The 24,698-nt window shown below is 40.3% G+C and overlaps 4 protein-coding genes across 6 annotated transcripts; 3 read left to right on the top strand and 1 right to left on the bottom strand.

Annotated features, from left to right (window-relative positions):
• Positions 1–1,049: 1,049 nt before the first annotated feature.
• On the top strand, positions 1,050–3,948 carry LOC112176636 (TMV resistance protein N-like). Its single transcript, XM_040510542.1, has 5 exons — positions 1,050–1,458; positions 1,587–1,741; positions 1,983–3,087; positions 3,209–3,484; positions 3,593–3,948. Exons 1-3 carry the CDS (start codon positions 1,399–1,401, stop codon positions 3,073–3,075), a joined length of 1,308 nt encoding a protein of 435 aa, XP_040366476.1. The 5' UTR covers positions 1,050–1,398; the 3' UTR covers positions 3,076–3,087; positions 3,209–3,484; positions 3,593–3,948.
• An 8,036-nt stretch (positions 3,949–11,984) lies between these two features.
• On the bottom strand, positions 11,985–17,501 carry LOC112179253 (probable glutamyl endopeptidase, chloroplastic). Of its 3 annotated transcripts, XM_024317613.2 has the most exons (11): positions 17,086–17,501; positions 15,894–16,872; positions 15,334–15,462; positions 14,804–15,103; positions 14,271–14,729; positions 14,076–14,141; positions 13,767–13,827; positions 13,521–13,670; positions 13,147–13,284; positions 12,637–12,950; positions 11,985–12,375 (listed from the first exon to the last, which is right to left on the bottom strand). In XM_024317613.2, coding segments are annotated over exons 1-11 (2,892 nt in total). In that variant the 5' UTR covers positions 17,381–17,501; the 3' UTR covers positions 11,985–12,374. The 3 variants fall into 3 exon arrangements, with proteins under 3 accessions (XP_024173381.1, XP_024173380.1, XP_024173382.1); XM_024317612.2 differs by lacking the exon at positions 11,985–12,375 and having other exon boundaries at positions 12,436–12,950; XM_024317614.2 differs by lacking the exon at positions 11,985–12,375 and having other exon boundaries at positions 12,436–12,950; positions 15,894–16,869; positions 17,086–17,500.
• Positions 17,502–19,240: 1,739 nt separating this feature from the next.
• On the top strand, positions 19,241–22,629 carry LOC112179400 (protein HOMOLOG OF MAMMALIAN LYST-INTERACTING PROTEIN 5). The gene is made up of 6 exons (XM_024317798.2): positions 19,241–19,541; positions 19,644–19,744; positions 20,335–20,444; positions 20,701–20,776; positions 20,920–21,060; positions 21,437–22,629. The coding sequence occupies exons 1-6, from the start codon at positions 19,448–19,450 to the stop codon at positions 22,355–22,357; spliced, it is 1,443 nt and encodes a 480-aa protein (XP_024173566.1). The 5' UTR covers positions 19,241–19,447; the 3' UTR covers positions 22,358–22,629.
• An 867-nt stretch (positions 22,630–23,496) lies between these two features.
• LOC112176742 (calvin cycle protein CP12-2, chloroplastic) lies at positions 23,497–24,134 on the top strand. The gene has a single exon (XM_024314800.2). It carries the CDS (start codon positions 23,575–23,577, stop codon positions 23,956–23,958), a length of 384 nt encoding a protein of 127 aa, XP_024170568.1. The 5' UTR covers positions 23,497–23,574; the 3' UTR covers positions 23,959–24,134.
• Positions 24,135–24,698: the final 564 nt, after the last annotated feature.

The following is a 24,698-nucleotide window of genomic DNA, read 5'->3' on the forward strand; positions in this document are numbered from 1 at the left end:
ACCCCGTGCTTTCTCACAACTTCCCAGTGATTGCTCTGCTTAGTCTACAACACTAAGTATCGATACAGTGAACGCGAAGAGACCACAACCAAAACCCTTACCCGCGTAAGGCAAAGAAATCCTTTTCCGGAAGGCAGAGAAAAGAGCCTTGTGACGAGGTTGGTGCTCTCTTCGTCCACAGCGCTTGATTCAAGAAGTCAGGTCAAGGGACTCCCCCGACGACTGCACCCCACGGTGCTGGCACGCCTGCGCACACACTCAAAAGAGACAGTTTGCACGCCAACTGGTTTTGGAGCCAAACAGGTTGCTCGAGCTGAGCTCAGGCTATGTTATCTGGATGATTTTCCCATACTCTTCCTCTGTTTCGTGTAATGGTGGTGATTTTGAAGAGAATTTATGGCACAACTTGTTATCTGATATAGTTTTTTTTTTTTTTTTTTTTTTAAGGGAATGAAAGACTAATTCATTGATTGAACATCATTACAATCAGAGATTAAAGTAGCCTCCACAGACAGAGGAATACATGAAGAAAGTCTATCTGATACAGTTATTGATCTTACTGTATCTCAGTATATTATCAGAGATTACCAAATAAGGTCAAAAATTAAATAGAAGCATGACTTCATTCATTCTGGAAATTGGAAATATCAGGTCTCTTGGACTGTGGCCTAGAGATCATTTCGAAAAGGAAAAAATGATTTACAAAGATGTAAACCGATCGAAGCCATTACCTATTTTCACACAATTTTCGCGACAGAGCAAAATCACCAATAGAAATTATTACAATGGAATATGCCTTCACAATTCACAAATAGTCTTCTTTTGGACTATCGATAGTCCTGGAAGGTGGTCAAGTTTTTGGTATTAAAATCCTTCGGTCGGATTCATCAAGCTGCTGACCACTAAAAAATCATTACCAAAATAATAATAATAATAATGCTAAAATATTCGAATCCGTGTCAAAGAAATTTTCCTTTACAGTATCAATCATTACCATATTATATTACAATTTTTGACGATCATTTCTTTAGGTCCGATACTTTGGCACATTCCGAGCTTGGTCAAGCACCCCTGACGTTTGAATGAAGCTCCCAGGAAATTGCAAGAGGCATCGAAGGTCTGTATATATGATCATTAATTAAAACTCCTCAACTCGATCTTTGTTGCAGCGGCCTGTTTAGTTATCAAACAGTATGGATTTGCCATTACCAAAGAGAAGAAAAATCCTTTCGGATTCCATTATTACTCAATAAGAAAAGGCCACTTCTTTCTCTTCTCGTCTCACCCCTTCACGTCCATATGATGTGTTTTTGAGTTTTAGAGGTGTGGATACACGAAACAACTTCACAGGCCATTTGTACACATATTTGGTTCAGAAGGGAATTGAAACCTTCATAGATGACGAAGAGCTTAGACAAGGAGAAGAAATATCATCTGCACTTCTCAAAGCAATTCAAGGTTCAAAGATTTCTATAGTCATCTTCTCTGAAAACTATGCATCCTCAAAGTGGTGTTTGGATGAACTTGTTGAGATCCTTCAATGTAAGGAGTTGAAGCAACAACTGGTTTGGCCTGTTTTTTGCAAGGTGGATGTCTCCGATGTACGGTACCAGAAAGGCAAATATGGTGAGGCACTTGCTAAACATGAGTTCAGATTAAAAGACAACATGGACAAGGTGAAAAGATGGAGGACGGCTCTTAGGGATGCAGCAACTTTATCGGGGTGGACTTTCTCCGACGGGTATATTTCCATATTTGACTATGGTTTTCCTTTCAATTTTTTTTAAATATTTCAGCATGTCTCGATAGTACTTGCTCGTTTGTTTAGTTGATCATAGAGGCTCTAAGACGAGTGAGATTATCCGATTCAAAGTTTAGTTTTTTTTTTTTTTTTTTTCTAACATTCTTTTATAAAATTTTGGATCAAGTTACCATCGCAGAGTTGCTTCTAATAAAAAATTTATTTGCATTTAAATTGGCAGCCATGAAGCTAAGTTCATTAGAAAGATTGCTGAAGATATTTCAGCACAAGTAGCAAAACGTAGCCATGTAGATGTGACCCAGCATCCCGTTGGAATAGAGTCTCGAGTACAAGATATGCTTGAGCTTTTAGATGTCGGGGGAAGTGATGTTCGCATGGTTGGCATATGGGGTATTGATGGGATAGGCAAAACAACAATTGCTAAAGCTGTTTACAACTTAATTGCTTGTAGGTTCGAAGGTTGTTGTTTCTTGGGAAATGTTAAAGCAGATTCAGTACCCCATCGAGGCCTAGTTCGACTACAAAATAATCTTCTTTATGAGATCTTAGGGGGGCGGAAAATGAAGATGACCGATGCTGATAGAGGAATCCAGGTGATAAAGGAAAGGTTAGGTGGTAAAAAGGTTCTCTTAGTTCTAGATGATGTGAATGAATCGAACCAGTTGGACAAATTAGCTGGAGGATTGGATTGGTTTGGTTATGGCAGCAGAATTATCATAACAACAAGAGATAAACGTTTGCTAATTGCTCATCAAGTCTATCCAATATACACAGCCAAGGCATTAGATAATGATGAATCCCGTAACCTCTTGATTTTGAATGCCTTCAAGGATAACAGAAATCCAGATGAGTGTGTGCAATTTCCAATTGATACTGCTGTACTCTATGCTCATGGCCTTCCATTAGCTGTAAACATTTTAGGTTCACTTCTCTGTGGTAAGGGTATAGATCAATGGCATGCTGCTTTAGATGCTTACAAAAGATTTCCTAACAGCCATATCCAAAAAGTCCTTGAAACAAGTTACAGTGCATTGGAAGATCCGTTGAAAGAAGCATTTCTCGACATTGCATGTTTCTTAAAAGGTAGACATAAGGACTATGTTATGCAAGCACTAGAGGATCCTTACCTTAACCCTTTACAGGCTATTGAAGTACTTGAAGAAAGGGCCCTTGTGACTATTGATGAACTTGGTATGATTTGGATGCATGACTTGCTGGAGGAAATGGGAAAAGAAATTGTTCGTAAAGAGTCACCCCAAGATGCTGGCAGACGTAGCAGACTATGGTTTCATGATGATGTTTATCGTGTGTAAGCCGAAAATACAGTAAGTATAGAACATGTATTCTTCTATGTGTTTGTGTGTGTAGAGCTTCTTAATTGTGAAAAATAAAGTCGTATATATATAGTACTTGCTCTGCTAATCCTATATTTTTGTTCCATATCAGGGCTCAAATAAAGTTGAAGGCATTAGAGTAGAGCTACCAAGAGAAGATGAGATATGCTTGGGTGCTAAATGTTTTTAAAAGATGATAAATCTTCAACTTTTTATAAACATTAATGCACGCTTCTCTGGAGAGGTTAATTATCTCCCAAATCAATTGAGGTTCCTTGATTGGCCTGGATTCCCAGCACAATCTTTGCCATCCGACTTCAATCCGCAAAAACTTATCAAGCTCAATATGCCAAACAGTCGCATCTCACGACTTGGGCAAGGACTCAAGGTATTCGAAGCTGTAAACTATCCATTTGCCATTTTGAAAAGCTTCTCTATTTTAAATTGTTATACTTATAGATTTTTTTTTAATTATCTTTCCTTTCTTGTGTTGCAGAATTTACAAAATTTAAAATCTCTAAGTTTTGAAAGTTGCACATTCCTAACAGAGGTCCCTGACTTGTCCGGAATGTTCCCAAACTTGGAGATGTTGAATTTAAGTTTCTGTACAAGTTTAGCTGAATTGCATCCTTCTGTTGGATTCCTTGATAAGCTTGTTGAATTGAATCTTTGGGGTTGCTACTTGCTATAACCTTGAGATGTTTCCAAGAATAGTGAACGTGAAATCTCTGCAAAGTATTTATTTGAGAGACTGCAGGAGGATCAAGAACTTCCCAGAAATTGTGGGAAGGATGGAATCCTTAACAATCATGAATGTTTCTGAAACTGCCATCAAAGAATTGCCTTCATCAATTGGGGATGATCTCTTTAATCTTCAAACTTTGTTTTTAGAAAATTGTGAAAACCTTAGGAATCTGCCGCTCAGCATTTATGGGATGAAAAGGCTTGGGGTTCTTGTATTCACAGGTTGCCGAAAACTGGTGCTAACTCCATTTCCGAAGAAGGTAGAATACTCTGAAGTGCCAACTCCAACGTCCAGCTTAAAGATTTCCCATTACGGCAAGGCCACTTCATCGGAAAGAGAAAGTGATTGTGACGGTGGTGGTGGTGATGATGATCAGGGCAATTTAGCGTTTCCTTCACTGTGTCTCTTGATTGCCGGACAATGCTATACCGCCTATACTTCAGACCATGATTTCTTTGTGAGGCTTGGTTGTGCCTCCACCTTAACCGTGCTTGATTTTTCAGAAAGCAATTTTGTTAGTCTTCCCGCGTGCCTTACCAAATTTATCAACTTGGAGGTGCTTCTCTTGAGAGGGTGCAATAGGCTTCAAGAAGTTTCGGGGCTTCCACCAAAGTTGATAGTGTAATTGGATGTGAGAAACTGCGTATCATTGGAAAGAATTTCAAAGTTATCAAACATTTTGGAATATCAAGAATCGCAAATGTTTGAGTGGTTGGACTTGACTGGTTGCTGGAGACTGTTTGACAATCTGATTCAGCAGGTGGCAGAGAAGAAAGCTTTGTTGGTAAATGATGATGGTCATCAGGTGGAGGTTGATCTATTCTCTCTTTTTCTCTCTTCTCAAAAGTCTGAGTTCGGGGTTGGACTTCCAGGTTATGAAATTCCAAGTGGTTCAGCTGTCAAATGGATTTCAAAGGGAATGGACTGTTTGAATTTTATATTCAAGTCCTTCCTAATTTCAAATGGGAGAACACAGGATTGGCTTTATGTATTACTGTCGAACGGATGCGTTATGTGGATAGCCTCTATTTGTCGCATACTGATTGGGGATTCTGTTTAAGGAAAAATATTCGAGAGAGAATGCAGAGAGAATTGTGTGTTATATTATTGAGAATAGGAGCGCGATATATAGGGATTACAAAGTACTAGTTCTAATGTTACAAGGAATACCAATCCATGTAGGATTGGGAAATCTAAAACCTTCTCTCCTATTGCTACTCCTAGTTTGATGAGGCACACTAAATTAATATTCCTTCAACACTACCCCTTGTGCCGTTCAAACTTGGTAGTGATGCTTCATCCGTTGCCTCGTTAAAAACCTTGCCAGGTAACAAAAAATCCTGTGGGACAAAAATAATCATGGTCGAAGGACAAAAAGAGCACAACACGTCCTTCACTCTTCGAGATCAAACATGTAGACATCATAACTCCCCCTGATGTCGATATCTCCCCCTGATTGCTACAATCGTGGGAGTTCGGATAACTTTCTTAATCCGATGCTCTTCACATGTTTCTCGAAAGTGGATTTAGGTAACGACTTAGTGAATAAGTTCGCTACATTATCCTCTGATCGGATTTGATTCACTTCAATCTTTAGAAGTGATTGTTGTTGCTGATTATAAAAGAACTTAGGCGATATATGCTTGGTGTTGTCGCCCCTGATGAAACATAACTTCATTTGTTCAATACAAGCTGCATTATCCTCATAAATGCATATAGGTTCATCCGTGGTAGACTTCAAACCACAACTTCCTTGAATATGTCTAATTACAGACCTTAGCCATATGCATTCACGCACAGCTTCATGTAGAGCAATAATCTCTGTATGATTTGAGGAAGTAGCAACAAGGATTTGTTTTGTAGACCTCCAAGATATCGCAGTGCTTCCCATGATAAAAACATAACCCGTTTGGGAGCGACCTTTATGAGGGTCAGAGAGATACCCTGCATCAGCAAAACCCATCAAAACATCATTGTCGTTTTGATGGAGGGGGATAGGGTGGTGGTGGCGGCGTTGGCGGCAATATGGCCGGCCAAATTGTCATGGTGGACGGTGGCTCCATGCCTAATGGGGTCCGATCCCATCCTTCCGTCATTCCTCTTCTCTCTGTAGAGATAAAATAGGCCCATATCAATCGTACCTCTTAGGTATTGAAAGATTATCTTTACACCAATCCAATGGCCGCGTGTTGGCGCAGAGCTATGTCTAGCTAACAAGTTCACTGCGAATGAGATATCAGGTCTTGTGCATTGAGCTAAGTACAATAATGCGTCTATTGCACTTAAATAGGGCACTTCGGCCTCTAATGGTTCTTCGTCCTCATCCTTTGGACGAAACGGATCTTTTCCGAGCTCAAGACTACGACCAATCATGGGAGTACTCACAGGCTTTGCTTTGTCTTCATTAAAGTGCCTTAGGATTTTCTGAGTGTATGCAGACTGATGGATCAAAATTCCATCACTACGGTGCTCGAGTTCTAAACCGAGACAAAACCGTGTCTTCCCAAGATCTTTCATCTCAAATTCGGATTTCAAATATTTAGCAGTTTTCTTTAACTCATCTAGAGTTCCAATTAGGTTCATGTCATCGACATAAACTGCTACGATTGCAAATCCGGAACTTGTTCTTTTAATGAACACGTATGGGCATATTTCATTATTAATATATCCCTTCCCAATCAAGTAGTCACTTAGACGGTTATACCACATCCGTCCGGATTGTTTTAATCCATATAGTGAGCGTTTTAATCTTATTGAAAACGCATTCCGTGGTTTAGAGTCACTTGATTTAGGTAATTGAAGTCCATCTGGAACCTTCATATATATCTCTGAATCTAGATCCCCATAGAGATATGCTGTAACCACATCCATAAGCTGCATGTCAAGTTTTTCGGAAACTACCAAACTGACAAGGTAGCGGAACGTTATAACGTCCAGGACGAGAGAATATGTCTCCTCGTAGTCGATTCCAGGGCGTTGTGAGAAACCTTGCGCCACGAGGCGGGCTTTATATCGTACCACCTCATTTTTCTCATTACCCTTTCTAACAAAGACTCATTTATGGCCAACAGGTTTTACATCTAGGGGTGTCTGCGTTATAGGCCCAAATACCTGTCTCTTTGATAGTGAATCCAATTCAGCCTGGATCGCATCTTTCCATTTAGGCCAATCCGCTCTTCGTTGACATTCTTCGACAGAGCGAGGTTCGATATCATCATATTCTATGATTCCTTTTTCAACATGATATGCAAATGCATCATCAATTGCCATAGAGTTTCTATCCATCATCTCATGTACACTAGTGTAATTTATGGAGATCTCTCTATTCTCTGAATTGGTTCTGACATTGGAGCGTCCCCCAATGATGTCTCTTGGACATAACCATAATCCGGAATATTCTCATGAGATGGATTATTTACATCGATGATTAATGGATTATTTTGTGCCAAACTCGCTTTCTTTCTTGGGCGAGAATCCATCGAACCTATGGGCCTCCCGAGCTTCCTGGCAGGAGCCGTAGGCCTAGCCACAACGTCACCAAGGGTGGGGACGTTGGCGCCATACTCATGTATGCTTGAGGTAGCGTCATGTCCTCTAATTTTAGGGACATCAATCCTTGCAGGCACGTTTGCAGCAGGTATGTGTGATCTCGTCACTTTAGCGATATCAGAAAACTCATCAGGCATCGATTCTGCTACGTTCTGAAGATCGAGAATTCTCCGCACTTCAATTTCAGACTGTGCGGTTCGGGGATCAAGATGAGACAGAGTGGGGACAGACCACGACAATTCCTGTCGTTCCTGCTGAACATTGATGTTCTTATCTCTCCCTAACGACGGGAATACTATCTCATCGAAGTGACAATCTGCAAATCTAGCTGTAAAGAGATCGCCTGTCAAGGGTTCTAAGTAGCAGACAATCGTTGGAGAATCATATCCAACATAAACGCCTAATCGTCGTTGAGGACCCATTTTGGTGCGCTGTGGCGGCACAATAGGCACATAAACTGCACACCCAAATATGCGTAAGTGTGAGACATTAGGCTCATACCCAGTCACCATCTGGGACGCAAAAAAGTGTTGAGTGGCAATGGGCCTCAGACGAATAAGCATAGCTGCATGCAATATTGCATAGCCCCAAGCAGAAATAGGGAGATTGGTGTGCATTACCAATGCGGCTTCTGCGAGACCATTTTGGGTGTGAACATGAGGAACTGGATGTTCAACGTCAATCCCAATGGACATGCAATAATCATCAAAAGTTTTTGATGTAAACTCCCAAGCATTGTCTAACCGTATAGACTTAATAGGATGATCAGAGTGGTGAGCCCTTAACTTAATAATCTGGGCTAGGAGTTTAGCAAATGCAGCGTTCCTTGTGGACAATAACATGACATGTGACCAGCGTGTCGATGCATCAACCAACACCATAAAATATCTAAATGATCCGCATGATGATTGAATAGGCCCACAAATATCACCTTGGATTCGTTGCAAGAATGGTATATTTTCTTTAGTGTCCTTTGCATAGGATGGTCTCGATCCTAATTTTGCTAAAGAGCAGGCTTTGCAAAACGAATGATGGGCTTTAGAAACAACCAATGAGGATTTTGGTTAAGCCACGAAGTCACAATTGACTTTAGAAGCAAAATTTGGAGTAGAAAGAGCATTGGTGGCATCAATGCCACCCTGAGGCCGCAAGGGGACGGCGGCCTCGGCCAAGGATGGCCGGTTTTGGGGGTGAACGGCGCCGTGAGGCGCAGGGGCTCTTCAGTGTCCAAAAACCGATTTTTACTTATTTTCGTTCTGAAAAATGGATGTCCGTGTGAAGTCTTTAATATACGGATCATCATATCACGACCTGGGTGTCCCAAACGGTCATGCCAAAGCCTATATGTGTCAGAATCCCATAAATCATCTCTCATGACATGGTTGGATTCAATGACTCAAATAGTGGTTGCATACAACCCACTAGATCAACACATAAGTTTCTCTAATACTCGTTTATGTCCGTAGTCATTAGAGGTGATGCAAAGGAACTCTTGTCCATTCTCACAATGTGTTTCCACATGAAAACCATTGGCTCTTATATCTTTGAAGCTCAAAAGGGTTCTTTCAGCCCTAGGAGCGTAGAGAGCTTCAGTGACATTAATGATGGTGCCATGTGGCAACAAAAATTGAGCTGGTCCTTGACCATGAATCAATTTAGATAACCCTGCCGTCGTAGTCACTGAAGATTGAGTAGGCGTCATCTCAAGAAATAACTGCCTATTTCGAAGTATGGTGTGCGTAGTAGCACTATCCACGAGGCATTCTAGCTCTCCGGGAAACATACTTGAATGAATAAAGTTCGAATCAAAATCGACACTTTATTTCAATGAAAGCCAATGACTACGTCAAAGTTTCTAAATTTAATCCAAAAAGGATAATCAAGCATAGACAAGTAGTAGTGACTCAATCTGTTTGGTAATTCCAATTTGGTTGTGACCAGGTAAGGTAAGGCGAGATTTTGGTGGAGCGTTGCTCACTTTTAAACCGTTCTCTCAGTTCAAACCTTTCATAGACATCACAATTACTCTTGAGTACGCCTAGTGAGAAAGAGTTATAACCACTGTCTTTGTTGATAGTTTCCAAATTTTTGGATTTAGATTGAAACCAATGACGTTTATATGGTCAAATTTTTATGCTTACGAACGCTCTTAGTCCGTAGCCTACGAACGCTCGTAGTTCGTAAAAATCGACGCTCACGGATGCTCTTAGTCCAAAGATCACGAACTCTCTTAGTTCGTATATAGCGTGAATCCCCACGATTCCGCTTTTAGCAAATCGAACCCAAGTTACAGAAAGGTGGGATGTAGAAGAAGGGAGGTTGCAAGTCCCCGAAGAAAAAGAAGGAGTAATTTAAATATGGAAAGCAGGAACTTTAATTATAAAACTTACTTGGTTGTTTTGGAGCTTGAAACTTTGAAATCTTGATCTTGAAAAAGATGGCAGAAACTCGGGCCGAGATGGATGGGAGGTGCAGCCGAGAGGTTGCAGTGGGCTTAGGCCGAGATGTGGCAGGTCGGTTGGCTCGGTGTTGATGGCAGCAGTGGGTTTTGTTTGCTGCCGAAGGTTGCAGGAGGTTGGGTTGAAAATAACTGCTGCAGATCCGGTTTTGAAGGCCGGTTTAGGTGGCTGTTGGGTGACCGGAAAAACTGCAGGGGCAGCGGTGGTGTGCGGTGGTCCGAGTAGGCTGCAGGGGCAGCAGAGATGCAGGAGGATAGGAGGCAGACTTGGCTAGCAAGGGCTAGGTGCTGCGGCAGATTTTTGGTGAAAAAGGTTTTTCGGGTTTTTGGTTTTTGCTTTGTGGTTAGAACTCGTGCTGATAACGTGTTTAAGGAAAAATATTCGAGAGAGAATGCAAAGAGAATTGTGTGTTATATTATTGAGAATAGGAGCCCTATATATAGAGATTACAAAGTACTAGTTCTAATATTACAACGAATACCAATCCGTGTAGGATTGGGAAATCTAAAACCGTCTCTCCTATTGCTACTCTTAGTTTGATAAGGCATACTAAATTAATATTCCTTCAACAGATTCGAAATTTTTATCAACGATGTAATAGTGCCGATTAAAATTTTAACTGATCAGATGCATTATCTGGATAGCGAGGGGCTAATATCGCCTAATCCTCTATTTTTTTATTTTTTTATTTTTATTTATTTTTTTTTTTTAATCTGGATAGCCTCTATTTGTCGCACACTGATTGGGAGCTGAGTCGCTTGCTAGTGCATCCGAGAGCTGATTCGGCTAGTGTGTGGCTGTTTTATATTCCGTTCGATAGAATTGAAATGGGTCCGTTTGGTGATGAGCGTCCGCTACCACCTTTTCAATGTCGAGTTAGTATTTTTCAAATACTCTCTTCTAACAAGGTTCCCTGGAAAAGCTGCGGAGTGCACCTGGTAATGCCACCAAATGAAGAGTGTATGAAACTATCCCACGCACAGAACATCAGGAATAGACTCAAAGCAGGTCTCTTTTTGTTCGTTGTGGAGACTATTTTTAGTTTTATTTTTATCGAATATGGTGTTTTCTCGGTTAGGACTTGAGTTGACTGCTGGATATTGTAGAATTGATTATGCAGTTTTTCTTTGCTATTGCTGCTTGTTGATAACTTTCCCCTGTCTTCAAAACAGACGACGACTATCCTTATAAAATCAAATCAAGGGACTATAACCGCAAATGGGGGGCGAATAGCTCAAGAGAAGAAGATACATCAGGCCTCAAGTATCTTTAATTGGGTTAGTCCTTCAAATTCTTCACCATTCCGAACTGTATGCCGGTTAAGAACTTCCTTTTTTTTCTTTTCTTTTTTCTGTTATTGGTGGTAACGGTTAGGAACTTAAGACAACACCTACCACCCTCTACAGCTGCTATGTGTACGTTTGTGTTTTTGCGCAAGTAGAACGCATGAGTTTGTATCATTGTATGTATAACCTATGCTTTGCCTTCACACCAAAAAAAAAAAAAAAAAACCCATGCTTTGTCATGTATGAATGCTCTTTTATAGTCACTGACATGAGCCATCTTCAATATTTCGGCGACAGATCCAAAGCAGCTATCGTCCTTGCAAAGGAAAAGGAGCTGATTCTTATCACCTTGTTTCAATATTCCATGAGACTGTGTGCGTTATGTTTGGATTTAATGGATAGGCCAGATACTTGTTTCTTATCAGTTATTATTTAATTAATGAAACTTTTTCCAATTGCAGGATTAAGTGAAATGGCTGGTCACAAGATTACTGATGCTGAAGGACCGAGTGTTGCCAATGAGATCTGTGGCATAACTGCCCTTGCTTTAATACATCACTGGCGGGAATGACCACAGGAATTTGTGCCTTCACTTTCTATGACTTGTTAATCAGGTGAGATACTAAACTGCTATATTAAGCCATCATGAATTCATGGACACTTCCAAGTTTCAACAGTGTTGTTTTGAACAGAAATTGTTGTTGTTTGCTTCATTGTGATTTTAATCAGGCTTCTGTACGATTTTTATTTTGACAAATAAATGGTTCACAATATGTAAAATCGGAGTTGACCATCCACTGCTCATCGTCATACCACTTATGTGCAACAGATGTATAACACCCACGAAAATTCATCGAATCACATGCCTTTATTTTTGTCCGAATACTATTGCATAAGGCTGAACAAATCTCTTTCCATTGTGGCCAAAATAATACACAAATATTTTACTCCAACAGATAGAATGTCTTGGTCCTAATCCCCCCTCAACCCAACTTCCTCCCCCAAGCTGATTGACCATTCACCAATTTGAATATTATGGTGCGGAAAGCATATTGGAGGGAAATAAATTTGGGTTACAATTTTGAATAGTTCACCACTAGTACAAATATGAATTGCACCTGAGGAAGCATATTGCTATCGCGCTTTCACAGGGGCGAGCATCATGCTTTTCTGACATAGTTTGTACACCACAATGATGTGTGAACTTACATACCTCAGCAGCCAAGATCAGCAATGTATTCTGTAGTATATGTAACAAAAATGCATCTATAATTTTTGACGGGAAGAAAAAAAAAGCATGCATCTATAATTATAGATATTTAACCCAACAATTAATTGTTGATGTTTCAAGACAAATTGCTGAGGTCTGAGGTTTGATATGTTCAAAACGAAGTGACAAGCATGAAGAGACTGTGAACATATTCAAGTGAGTTACTTATTTTGACCATTGCTTGAGTTAATATTGCTATATAACTTCATTTTCTGTAAGAGAAGAAATTACCATAACAATGATCTTGGCAAAGAGTCAACTCCTTCATGCTCAGAATTTGACACTTCTGAGCCACTGCCTCCGCCAGTAGCTACTGCTTTGCTTTCAGAATTTGTAGATCCTCTGCCTATATTGTCTTTACATGCATCTTGATTAACATTTACATCAGAAGTGTCTGACACACAATATTTTTGCAACCACCTGTCAGTTTCCCACAGCACATGCATGATACTCTCTCTTGCAGCATAGCCATGGCTTTCAAAGGGAAGAATCACAAGGCGGCAAAGAGCACCATGACCTTTCAGAGCATTAAAGAAACGATCGGACTGCACAGCACACCAGATCATTTAAATAGCAAGTCAACAACTTACAAACAAAAAGGAATCCATCATGCCACTAACATTTAAGCAAACTAAACATCCAATATTGTAGATTACTTATTTGGGACAATGAAGGGCATGAAGGATGATGGAAAATTAGTAATTACAAGCAATGTGGGAAGGGGCTGGAGGGCCTTTTTACCTGCATGGTTAAAGTCCCTGGATTATTGTCTTCCTCTCCATGGATAAGCAAGATTGGCTTCTTAATTTTATTAGCTGACATGAAAGGACTCATCTCCACATAAGTACTAGTAGCCTCCCAAAGAGTTCTCTCCTCATTCTATACAAATAAATTAACGAGTCAGACTATCAAAATAAGAGATAAAAATTTACTTGGGGACTGTATCATGGCAAGAGAAGAAAGAAAGAACAAAAATGAAAGAAAAAAACAAAGGTATTCGTTCAATAATTTTTGGAACAGCTAATTTATCAAAGAAAAAAAAAACACTAATAATTTTTGGAACAGCTAATAATCTGACAAAATATTTAGCAATCCTAATCAAAGCAATGCATAACCTGAAAACCGAAAGGAGTAAGTGTTCTGTTGTAAGCACCCGAACGAGCAATTCCACAAGCAAAAAGATGAGGAGCATGTGCCAGTAGGTTTGCAGTCATGAATGCCCCATATGAATGTCCCCCAACAGCAATTTTCTTTGGATGAGCCACCTTAATATGGGTAACACAGTCACCACAGGAGTCAGGTCAAGTTTTAAGCCAAAAGCATGTAAACAAAATTCATGCTGCAAATATGAAGAAGCTTACTCCACGTCGAATGACTTCCTCCACAGCAGCCTCTGCACTTGCAACCAATTGCTCCACATACCTGGTCAAAAATGCACATGTTATTCATTGACAAAATCCAAATCATTACAGGCGTGTTATAAAATAGTTTCATTTTTCTTGTTAAAAATGGGACAACATTATGCAATATGAATCGTCAGTCACTCCCCATGGTCCTTAGGCAATAAAGTTTTATTTGTCACCAGAAAAAAAAAAGAAAAAAAAAAAAAAAAAAGTTCATATTACTGAACACCAAAACCTGTATTCATACATATGTGACTAACAGCTTACCTATCATTTGCTTCATCATCACCCTCACCAATTATAGGAATAGTTGGTCCAGATAAAATAGCAAACCTGCACAATTTGGAGCAACCAAAAATTGGTTTAGCATATTCTCCAAAACAGTCCAGACATCGAAAAGGTCAATTACAAAGAACCATACAAATAGAAATCACCAAAACATAGCAAGACGAACAATGATACCTTCGAGCCATCCAGAGCAAGGCTGATGTTGGACCTATCCCAGCAAATTCATTAGGAGAACCACGAACTTGTCCGGCAGCATCTTTGCTTTTGAATTCTCCAGGGTAAGACCAAACCAAACATGGAAGAGGGCCATCTCTGGATGGATCGTAGCCTGGTGGAAGATATAGTGTTGCGGTTAGTTGAACCCCATCCTTTCTCTGGTACCTGACCATCTCTTTCTGCAATGATGCCAGCTGTGGATACGGATGAGGAAAATTTGTAATTTGACATGCTTTCTTTTCCGGCCAGCTTAGGATATAATATTGGGTGTTTTCAGTTTTTGACTCCTTGGAAGTCAATATTTTCAAGGTATTGATGGGAAGATCTCCTTCTTTCTCATCAGACATTAAAGCAACAACACCCTCATAATACTTTTCTTTGTCACTCTTCCATATTCGTTCTTTATTTCCTGTATTTCTGAAAGAATTTCGTTCAGACCACTACAGCACAACTTGGAGAACACACTAGAAACAAGTAATTTAAACACTTACATGTCAAACAAATCAAGGAACGGGATATTCCCCTCTGGTGTAGCACCATTTCCATTCAGTAGTAAATAAGTGCCTTCATCATTTTCTTTCTTCACTTTTGCAAGCACATATGTGCCAGCAGGAGTTCTCCGCAGCATGGGGGAGCCAGGATCAGAGTACACATCTTCCGATGACCTATCAAACAGGATGCGGGGACTGACATCATTTGATCCAGGAGAAATTACCCAGGTTCTTGTTCTCCGTGTTTTGTACCATGACTCGTAAACTAGAGCTAGTGAATCATCGGACCAAGAAATCCCTCTGAAAAAAGAAGTTCTCACACATGAAAAAAAGTATGGCTACTGTGGGACACGTCATGGAGTACATTATGCTTACAACAATTTCACAAGTCTCAAAAAATAAACTTCCTTTTGGAAACATCGCCCTTCAAAAACAAGTTGAATTCTTTTCCAAGAGAACATCCAGCATTTCAAATTTATGGGTTTTTTACCATAAATTTCAAAATAAAAATTAATAAGACAAGTTCGTACCCATAACGGAGATCGAGTTTGTGTAAGATTGTTGGATCTTCACCTTCTAGTGGTTCAGCAGGCTGTGTATGAACAATATCACGTGGAGAAACTTCCACTTTCGCATCTCCTTCATCTTGGGTCTCAACCCTAGTAATGTGAGAGAGTGAAACATGTAAATGAAACAATATACACAAAAGCAACTCTATGCAAATAATCTCTTGACCATGGGTTAGACTTTGCTTGGAAATTTAAAATATGAATGGGTGAGGAACAAGAAGTTGAGGTCCTATATATGGTGATTGAGAGTTGCTTCAGTAAACTGTTTAGTATTTAAGATAAATAATGTTGACAAAACATTGTGGGGACAAATAAGAGAAAATCCAAAGCTGTTAATATCTTAGGTAGTTTTCAAGTGCATGTGTTAGATTTACAGGAAATTAACTATTAGTACAAGGAATCATGAATTGTACTCCTTTATAGAAAATTCTTACTGAATATATGGTTTTACAACATAGCATCTCAAAAACATGTCATTTAAGATATCCAAATAGTTTGACATCAGGGATTCATATACATACCAGTAGAGTGTTGATGGTTTATCCGCTCTCCAGTTGAGAGAGCGCATCCCTCTTCGCACACTATTGAATGCAATGGGGATGTCCTCAGCAAGAGGCAAATCACAAAGAGTTCTAACAAACTTCCCATCAGCTGTCCACATCTCAACCTTCTTGGGAAATCTTCCGCATGGTACAATGAAAGAGTATGGTCTGTGAAGCGAACTAATTAAAAGGTATTTGTGATCAGGAGAGGGGTCCATTGAGGTATATACAGCCAGTGGACCAATTTCCTTCACTATACCATCCAAAGAAGCTAAAACAAGCTGTGAGGTGGCATAGTAATCAAACAAATCTTCATCATACTCATCCTTCAGCAAATCCTGGAAGGTTCTAACTTGAATAATGTTTTTCCGTTCGTTAGATTGAATTTTAGGTCCAAAAGGCACCAAAGGTTTCTTTGGCGGGTCTCCACGGGACAGAGGAATGGTGCAAACTAACAAAGAAGAGTCGTTCACCCAAACAAAATTGTCAAAAACCGCATTCAAACAGTATTCATGTGACTCAAACAAAGGCCTGGCTATCCCGGTTTCCACTTGGGCAACCCACACTTTAAGCTTACTACTAGTATCTTCATCATCAAATCGAATAGTGAAGGCCAAATGGCGGCCATCTGGTGACCAAGTAACAAAATTGATCTTAGCACCCTCAGGGAATCCATGCACCTCAACTTCGGAACCAAGAGTACCATCCGGCAGCAATTGATGGATCCCAATCCCAGTATAAAACGACATCCGAGTCCTTGTATTGCATTTCCCATCAATCCGAACACCAGCAAGCTTCTCCTCTGGTCTTGCAAGTTCTGTCAACGGCGGTAAAGCTCTCCGCTTCAGAAACAGTATCTTATCCCTGTACGGCGAGAATGACAATGCCGGAAGCGGCGGAGCATCAACTATATCTTTAATTTCCTTCGGAGGAAGACGATATCCCAGCGAGGAATCTTCTACATACAGCAAAAAATTTACAACTCATAACAAATTCAAATTCCTTCAGCAAAACTCAGATTTTGTGTTCAAAAACTATAAAGCTCCAGAGGAAATTCAAATTCCTAACGGAAAACTCAGATGCTGGATTCAAACGCAAATATAGCTAGACTATGAAAGTAAAATTGAAGCTCGGATTGAAGTATTAAGCTTAAATGAGTGTAAATAAGTACCTTCATCTTCAAATGTAGTAGCAGTGGCAGAAGAGACGGAACCGTTGCCGCCGTCCTCGGCAACGACGGCGTTGAGGGGGACGATGTTGCTGAGCCTCGAGCTAGCGCTAGCAGACATGACGGCGGCGGCGGTTCCGATGGACCTGACGGCGTGGCTTCGCGGCCGCACACGGAGGCGCGGAGGCGAACGGAGGGATGGGAATTGGGGGGGTTTGAAAGGGAGGGAGTGTGGAGTGAAGGAGCGAAGAGATAGGCGATGATAGACTTTTTGAAGATGGAGCATCCTATCGCTCATTGGATTTTTTTTTCTTTTTTCTTTTTTTATTGGATGATTCTTTTACACTTTAGTGCGGTAGCATTGCCCATCACAGCGCACTGTGTGTGTTGTACTCGGAGTCTGCAACTCGCAATCGAAGTTAGAAAGGAGAGTGCGATGAGTAACTTGCATCATTGGTCCAGCAGCACTATTGGAGATATATGGGTCCTCCAATCAAATGGGCCGTACACTGCCTGGCCTATCAAAGTTTTGGATGGCTTGCAAAACTAGGCAATTGGGATATGACCGGGAGCGGGGTCATTTTGGATCTAATAGGGAGTGAGGTAAAGACACCTGCTGGGTTACGTTAGTAAGTTAATAACACACACTCGGTCAATATTCAAAACGAGTCCACGATCTCAGTAATGCCATATTAATTTACCTTCGCATGCGCACAAAACAACCTATCACTCAAACCTTCTAACCACAAATTTATGGAATTTGGACTCGAACGCCAGACATGAGAGTTTCATATTAGGCATATGGCTACCAAATCCATTCTTATTACTGTAAAGGATGCCGAAGGTCTTGGGGTTGTTGTTGGTACTTCAGTTGGCGGTGGAGATGCTTAGATTCCCTAATATAACATACAGTTTAACCGTCTCCAACTAGTTGATGGCAAAACTTTTGCCCCCCGCCCCCATCAGACCTAGACTAGTCTTGGATTCCCACACCTTTGGTTGGAGATGAAGAATGACTACGGCCTACGATAATAGCCCGATGAGGCCCTTAGTTTCGGTTGGAGATGATCTAAGAAAACGGACAGTGTTCCCGTTCAAAACTTCAAATGTTAGAAACAAAAACCTAGTAAAGAATAAGTTGTTTATTTTTCTATATCAAATTGCTCCTCCAAAATCCTTCTCATTGAACAACTTCCACATTGGTGCACATTATAAAGAAAAGAAAGCAAATGTGATCATATAAACTAAAACTTGGACTCGTAAAAAGTTGTATATTTTGACATAGAGGTGGCAAACGAGAGGCCCCAAGTCTGCTAGTTTCTTAACAGGCTCAGGCTGACCCATATACTAAAACATTAGACCCAACCCGGCCCAATCCCACAACGTGCCAGGCCATGCTCGTGCCATGCCAATTAGCGGGTCGTGCCGCGCTCATTTTGTGACAAAATTAGTTGAGGCCAATATCATTAATATAAATTGTGACTCATATACTATCGGTTCCACTATTAAAGTGTCAAGTCTCAACTATACACAATCCAGTCACGAAACAAAACTAATTCTTACACTCTATTGATCATTTTTTTTGTTTACAAAATAGATAAATAAGTGACAAATGCTCATTGTTTACAAACCAATCGACTTGCTTATTGTTTATAAAGTAATAAACTTTCAACAAATTTAAGCCAAAATGCCTGAAGGGGAATCCAAATTCATACTCAAATATATATCATCTTTATATGTAAGTTTATTGTTTACACTCAAATATAAGTTTATTGTTTATAAATATATATTATCTTTATAAATGACAAAATTTATATTATAGAAATAGGCCGGATCATAAGTCGCAATATGCTGTTCTCAGGCTGTGCCAAGCCTACAACGGGCTCAAGTCAGGCTAGGCCAATGAACCCATATTCCTCGATCTAACCAGACTCATTAGAATAACGTGCTCATGCCGCTAATGAACTTGGGTGAGACCGAACCGCTTTTAAACATGCCTGACTCGTGCCATGCTTGGACCTAGCGACCCGTTTGCCACATTTATTCTGACATAACAATTTTTTTATTATTATTGTTAACATTCCGACATAACATATAAATCTTGCACTTTCGATTATGTTAGGTAACAGCATTATTAAAAGTAAAATTGTGTACATAGGGGACACCTCAAGGTACATGCGGCAACGAGTGCGAAATCCTCGAAAAAAACCCATGCTTTTCACCAACGACGTCGTCTCACGATCGTCAGATGACTAGCACGAAATCCTTTCAGAATTTCAGACTGCCTTCTACACTAAGGTTTGCCTTGCCCAAATAGTCGATCTCTCTCTCTCTCTCTCTCTCTCTGTGGATCAAACAGAAGAAGATGGCGAGCGATAACGAACCGGCGAAGCTCCTCTTACCGTACCTCCAACGAGCCGATGAGTTGCAGAAACACGAGCCTCTCGTCGCTTATTACTGTAAGCCCTACCAAAGATCCAATCTTTCCCAAATGATGAGCTCTAAAACCCTAATTTATCCTAGGGTTTGATTGAATTGTATTTGTTTTGTATTGAAATTAGGTCGATTATACGCAATGGAGCGAGGGCTGAAGATTCCTCAGAACGAGCGCACCAAGACCACCAATTCCCTCCTGATTTCGCTGATGAAGCAGCTCGAAAAGGTCTTTTCTTCTCTCTTAACCACTTCTCCATACCCTTTTTGAGTTTACTGTCAACTGGGTTGGTCTATTTGCTTCGTATCAAGGAAAATAGTAATGGAACTTTAGCTTTGCTGCCATTACCAGATTTTTGGTTCAAAATTGAATACTGAGGCTCCCTGTAACAGTTAGCAGATTACTGGTTACTTATATATCTCACTGTGTGAAACTATGATATGTTTCTGCTGCCTGTAATTTCAAGAAAAAAAAGAGTACTTATTTATCGGCAATGTCAGGGGGTTCTTATAATTATACTATTTGATTTTAATAAGTTATACCATTTAATTGGAAGTTCATCAGTGGAGGGGTTTAGGAGAACTCTTTAAGGAGAAAAGGTGGTTAGTTTAAGTTTGATGAACGCAAATGAGATTGCTGTTTGTTTTTGGTTTGTGTAGGCCCCATAAGTTCCTCATGATTGGGATAGGATTGTGACCAATACTTTATGATCCTGAGGACTCGATTCCCTGCGTTTGTTTGAAAAATGTTATAATGACAAAATTCATAGATTTCAATGCCTATCTTTATTGGTGTCTATTGACACTTCTGCGCTACAGGATAAGAAGTCACTGCAGTTGGGGCCTGAAGACAATCTGTATCTTGAGGGATTTGCTTTAAATGTTTTTGGGAAGGCAGACAAGCAAGATCGTGCTGGTCGAGCAGATTTGTTAGTCCATTTTCCCCCTATTATTCTTTGAAATTATTTTGAGTTTGCCTGTGCTTGTGTGAACCTTCATTTACATCTCAATGAGTTCAACTATTGAGCTTCAGGCTGTTAGGTTGCGTGAAATGCATATTCCTCTCTTGGGGAGGGATCCCCCCATTGTGTTTGTTCGCTTATGTTTCTTGGCAAGATTTTACACTTCCTTTTGAAGTTGGTAATTATCCGTGACACAGAATTTATCTTTTTGATCTCATTACAGGAATACTGCTAAAACCTTCTATGCTGCAAGCATTTTCTTTGAGATTATTAACCAGTTTGGTGTGCTTCAACCTGATGTGAGTTTTACGTTTTGCTATGCCACTTGAAACTTCATATATTCTTTTTGGTTAAAGTTAGATGATAGGAAAGTGTTATTTCTGATTTGAAGGTTATATACAGTTGGATTTGAGTAGTTCACCTTTTTGTGATCTTTTTGCAGCTTGAGCAGAAACAGAAGTATGCAGCTTGGAAAGCAGCAGATATAAGGAAAGCTGTGAAAGAAGGAAGGAAACCTCAGGCCGGCCCCCCTGCGGGTGATGATGATCTTTCAGTTCCCTCGAGTACAACTAGTGGTTCATATGTATGGTTCTAAACTTCACACTAGTTTTTTTTTTTTTTTAGCCTTTTGGACGATTTGGGCGTCTCCTTCTCCTTTTTTTTTTTTCCCGACTTATTTGGTTTGAAGTGATAATTAACTTTTCATTATCGAGAGAACAAAGTGATAAAATTCCAGCCATGATTCCAAACTTATTACTTCTAGGCATAACATAAGCAGCATGTGAATCCATATTTCCACCACTGAGCCCTTGTCATATGGAGTTAAGAGTACATGGTTAAAGAATTCCAGCTTTGCTTGTTTGTACACATGTTTGGAACTAAACTGAAGTTTCTAAGTGCAGAAAAGTTACTTTATTTCTTTTACTTAATATGATCTTCATATATGTCTATCCTTGCAGGATCTTGGGCCAAGTGAAACTGCAGCTACCAGTCCTGGGCCACAGTCCGATCCTTCATCCCAGTTTTTTGATGAAGTCAACAAGCAGCATCCTACAAATATTGCACCTTCTCAATTTCATGATAAAGTCAATTTCCAGCGTTCTGCTAGCTTTCAATCATCACCGCAGTTCCATGATAGAGTCAACGACCAGCATTCTGCTAACATTCCACCACCATCTCAATCTTACCCTAGTTCTGGCTACCCTTCCCATGATGCCCTTCCTCCACCTCCTTCCCATGATATCCATCGACCGCCTCCTTCCCATGATGTTCATCCACCTCCTCCTTCCCATGATCTCCATCTACCTCCTCCTCCCTCCCATGACATCCATCTACCTCCTCCTCCCTCCCATGACATCCATCTACCTCCTCCAACAAATAGACCAAACACTTCTGATTATCCTCAGCCATACCACCAGCAACCCTACCCACATGAACCCCAACAGCCGTTGCCACATGACTATCCTCCTCATGATATTACTAATTACACCTATCCTAATTTGAGTAATTTCCAATCCTATCCAAGTTTTACGGAAAGCAGCATTCCAGCAGTCTCGTCCCAGTATCCCTCTTACTATCAGGGCATTGATCCTTCCTACACTCCCCAGTCGGCTCCTTCAACAACTAACTACCCATCAGCGGCTCAACACCAGGCAAGCCACAGAAATGGGACTGTTTCAGAACCTGCTCCTCCTGCCCCATCAAAGACTTATCAGTATGATAGTAGCTACATGCCATCACCAGAGAAAATTGCAGAGGCACATAAGGCAGCCAGGTTTGCAGTTGGAGCATTGGCATTTGATGACGTGTCAGTTGCGGTGGATCACTTAATAAAATCACTTGAGTTGTTGACGAACCCATCAGCTGGGGTCGGCAAGTAAATTCTCATTTCATGGTGCTTGGGGTTCCAGATGTTCCCATATATGTTTGAGTAGTATGTAAATCTCACTGGATAGTGGATATATCAATTCACAAAAATGTTACTGTTAATCGTGGTGCCATTGTGTTCCTTGCACCTTGAATTGTTTTTGATTGGAAATATGAGGCATGAACTTGTATGTGGGCTTAATGGAGCTTGTTTTCATTGATCTTGTATGATTCAAGCTGGACCTTTGTCCATCTGACCCACTTGGGAATACAGTTTTAGCTTTCAGTTCCTCCTCACAAATATATAGCCTACGGGTTTTAGACTTTTAGTGATATTTGAATGATCTACATTATTATTATTTTTTTTTTTGAGAATAAAATTAATAGAATGATCTACAATATTCGTTGCATGTCGTGTATTAAAGTTCATTAGATCATCATTCTAAAAAATAAAAATAAAAAATAAAAAAATTCATTAGATCATAACAAAGGCCAAGTCATCTTGTTTTTTGAGTGAATGCAAAATCAGTTGGCTGTTTTTAATGGTCAATGTCAGGTGCCAAATCCCTCCCTTGTTTCTTATTCTACAGGGTGTAGTCCTGCGAAAACAGCGGGGCAAAACTTTTCCCAGCTAACACGCCTCCCCGCTTGGTTTTGTCCAATTTCTGTATTTAGTTAGTTGTGGAAGAGATCATTTTTTGCATGTTCAAATTATCAGATAAGAACCAAAATCATGACTTCCTCTAAATTCTTGCTAATATTCTTACGGTGAATAAACTAGTCTAACATGTGGTCAATCAGGTCTAGGTGCATTCTATCTACGACTTTCAGCAACAAGGGGGTTAACTGGTTTACAAGGCTTTCCAATTGGCAATCATGATCATGATGCTTAACAGCACACGCCATCTCAATATTTTGATACCACTTAAATGTCTAAAATATCAAGCTGAGAACGTTGCATCACCCCTTGGCTTCTCATAGTAAAACGACGAAATATTTCAAACAAACTCTAAATTGGTCACGTCTTAAAAAGAAAAGTGTGATTTTTTTCGCCCAAAAATATCTTAAGCATTTCTGACGTGGAACAGATTGATTGGCTGAAATTCGATAAGAAGTGTGCGATCATAAAACCATGCCAGCACCAATTAAACCCTCATGCTGGGCTCCTTATCACAACGCCATTCTATCACCCCACTTTTTTCAAAGCAGAAAACTTGTTAGAAGGAAAGAAATGGCAACAAGTGTAGCAGGAGTGAGCCTCTCGACCCCAAGAGTCTTTGCCAGGGCGGCAGAGACACCCAAGGTTATTAAGCCAGCTGGCCTGAGCTTCGGCTACTCGGCTGGGCGGGTGGGTTCGGGGCGGATGAGCATGATCCGACCGGTGGCAGCTGCCCCGGATAAACTATCGGAGAAGGTGCAGGAGAGCATCAAGGAGGCGGAGCAGGCGTGCTCGGAGGACCCGGCGAGCGGGGAGTGCGTGGCGGCGTGGGACGAGGTTGAGGAGCTGAGCGCGGCGGCCAGCCACAAGCGCGACAGCGAAAAGAACAAGGACCCCTTGGAGACTTACTGCAGCGACAACCCCGAAACCGACGAGTGCCGTACTTACGACAACTGATGATCAAGGTTGTCTGCCTGCATGTCCCGTCATGTTTTAGATTTCGTAGTACTACTTGTTTCGTTTTATGTTGAAACTAAATTGAAGCTGTTGCCTGCGTGATCATACTTTCGCTGTATTGAACATGATGATGATGATGATACAGTAGCAATATAATGGTGATTGTTAATTTATTAGCTTCTGATTATTATAGAGAAGCTTTTCTTATCTTACATCTTTAATCTTTTATTAGCTGCTAAGATTCTCGATATTTAGAAATCCAAAGGTTATGGTCGCTAAAGTTTATAGGTATCAGTTGACAAAAAAAAAAGTGTATAGGTATCATGTCCCATCACTCCCATGCATTTTGCGGTATCATAAATCGGGTCCATTTACAGTCTACATACCAATGTGTTGTTGGGTAATTTTGGTGAACTACCAAGAAGATGTAACTTGGTCAATCTTAGAAGTAACTGATTTGGTCAGTTTACAAGTAATTGATTGACGAATTTTAAGGCTGGTGAGTCGTGAAGGTCACTACGCGTCAAGGGGATCGAAGTTTCTTGGCATTTCAGGCAAGCAGCATATATATCAATATATGCCTTATGCTTACAAGTAAACAGTGCCAACCATCATGCTATCAACCATATAATATTTGGAAACTGCATGCGTTTTTCATGGCAAATTGGATCTTAACTCATTAGATCACATAAAAAATAAAAACTAAATTTGAGGCATCAAAACATTATATTCTAGTAAAT

The sequence above is a fragment of the Rosa chinensis genome, chromosome 7 (assembly GCF_002994745.2).
Source record: "Rosa chinensis cultivar Old Blush chromosome 7, RchiOBHm-V2, whole genome shotgun sequence".
NCBI lineage: Eukaryota > Viridiplantae > Streptophyta > Magnoliopsida > Rosales > Rosaceae > Rosa > Rosa chinensis.

Excerpts from the sequence above, each read along its gene's own strand:
- LOC112179253 (XM_024317612.2), bottom strand. The coding sequence starts at position 17,380 with ATGAGCGATAGGATGCTCCATCTTCAAAAAGTCTATCATCGCCTATCT. Across the intron at positions 15,463-15,893 it reads AAACCATCAACACTCTACTG|GGTTGAGACCCAAGATGAAG; the intron begins GTATGTATATGA and ends TCACATTACTAG. Across the intron at positions 14,730-14,803 it reads TTCCTTGATTTGTTTGACAT|AAATACAGGAAATAAAGAAC; the intron begins GTAAGTGTTTAA and ends AAATTCTTTCAG.
- LOC112179400 (XM_024317798.2), top strand. The coding sequence starts at position 19,448 with ATGGCGAGCGATAACGAACCGGCGAAGCTCCTCTTACCGTACCTCCAA. Across the intron at positions 19,542-19,643 it reads GCCTCTCGTCGCTTATTACT|GTCGATTATACGCAATGGAG; the intron begins GTAAGCCCTACC and ends TATTGAAATTAG. Across the intron at positions 19,745-20,334 it reads TGATGAAGCAGCTCGAAAAG|GATAAGAAGTCACTGCAGTT; the intron begins GTCTTTTCTTCT and ends TCTGCGCTACAG.
- LOC112176636 (XM_040510542.1), top strand. The coding sequence starts at position 1,399 with ATGACGAAGAGCTTAGACAAGGAGAAGAAATATCATCTGCACTTCTCA. Across the intron at positions 1,459-1,586 it reads ACTTCTCAAAGCAATTCAAG|GTGGATGTCTCCGATGTACG; the intron begins GTTCAAAGATTT and ends GTTTTTTGCAAG. Across the intron at positions 1,742-1,982 it reads GGGTGGACTTTCTCCGACGG|CCATGAAGCTAAGTTCATTA; the intron begins GTATATTTCCAT and ends TTAAATTGGCAG.
- LOC112176742 (XM_024314800.2), top strand. The coding sequence starts at position 23,575 with ATGGCAACAAGTGTAGCAGGAGTGAGCCTCTCGACCCCAAGAGTCTTT.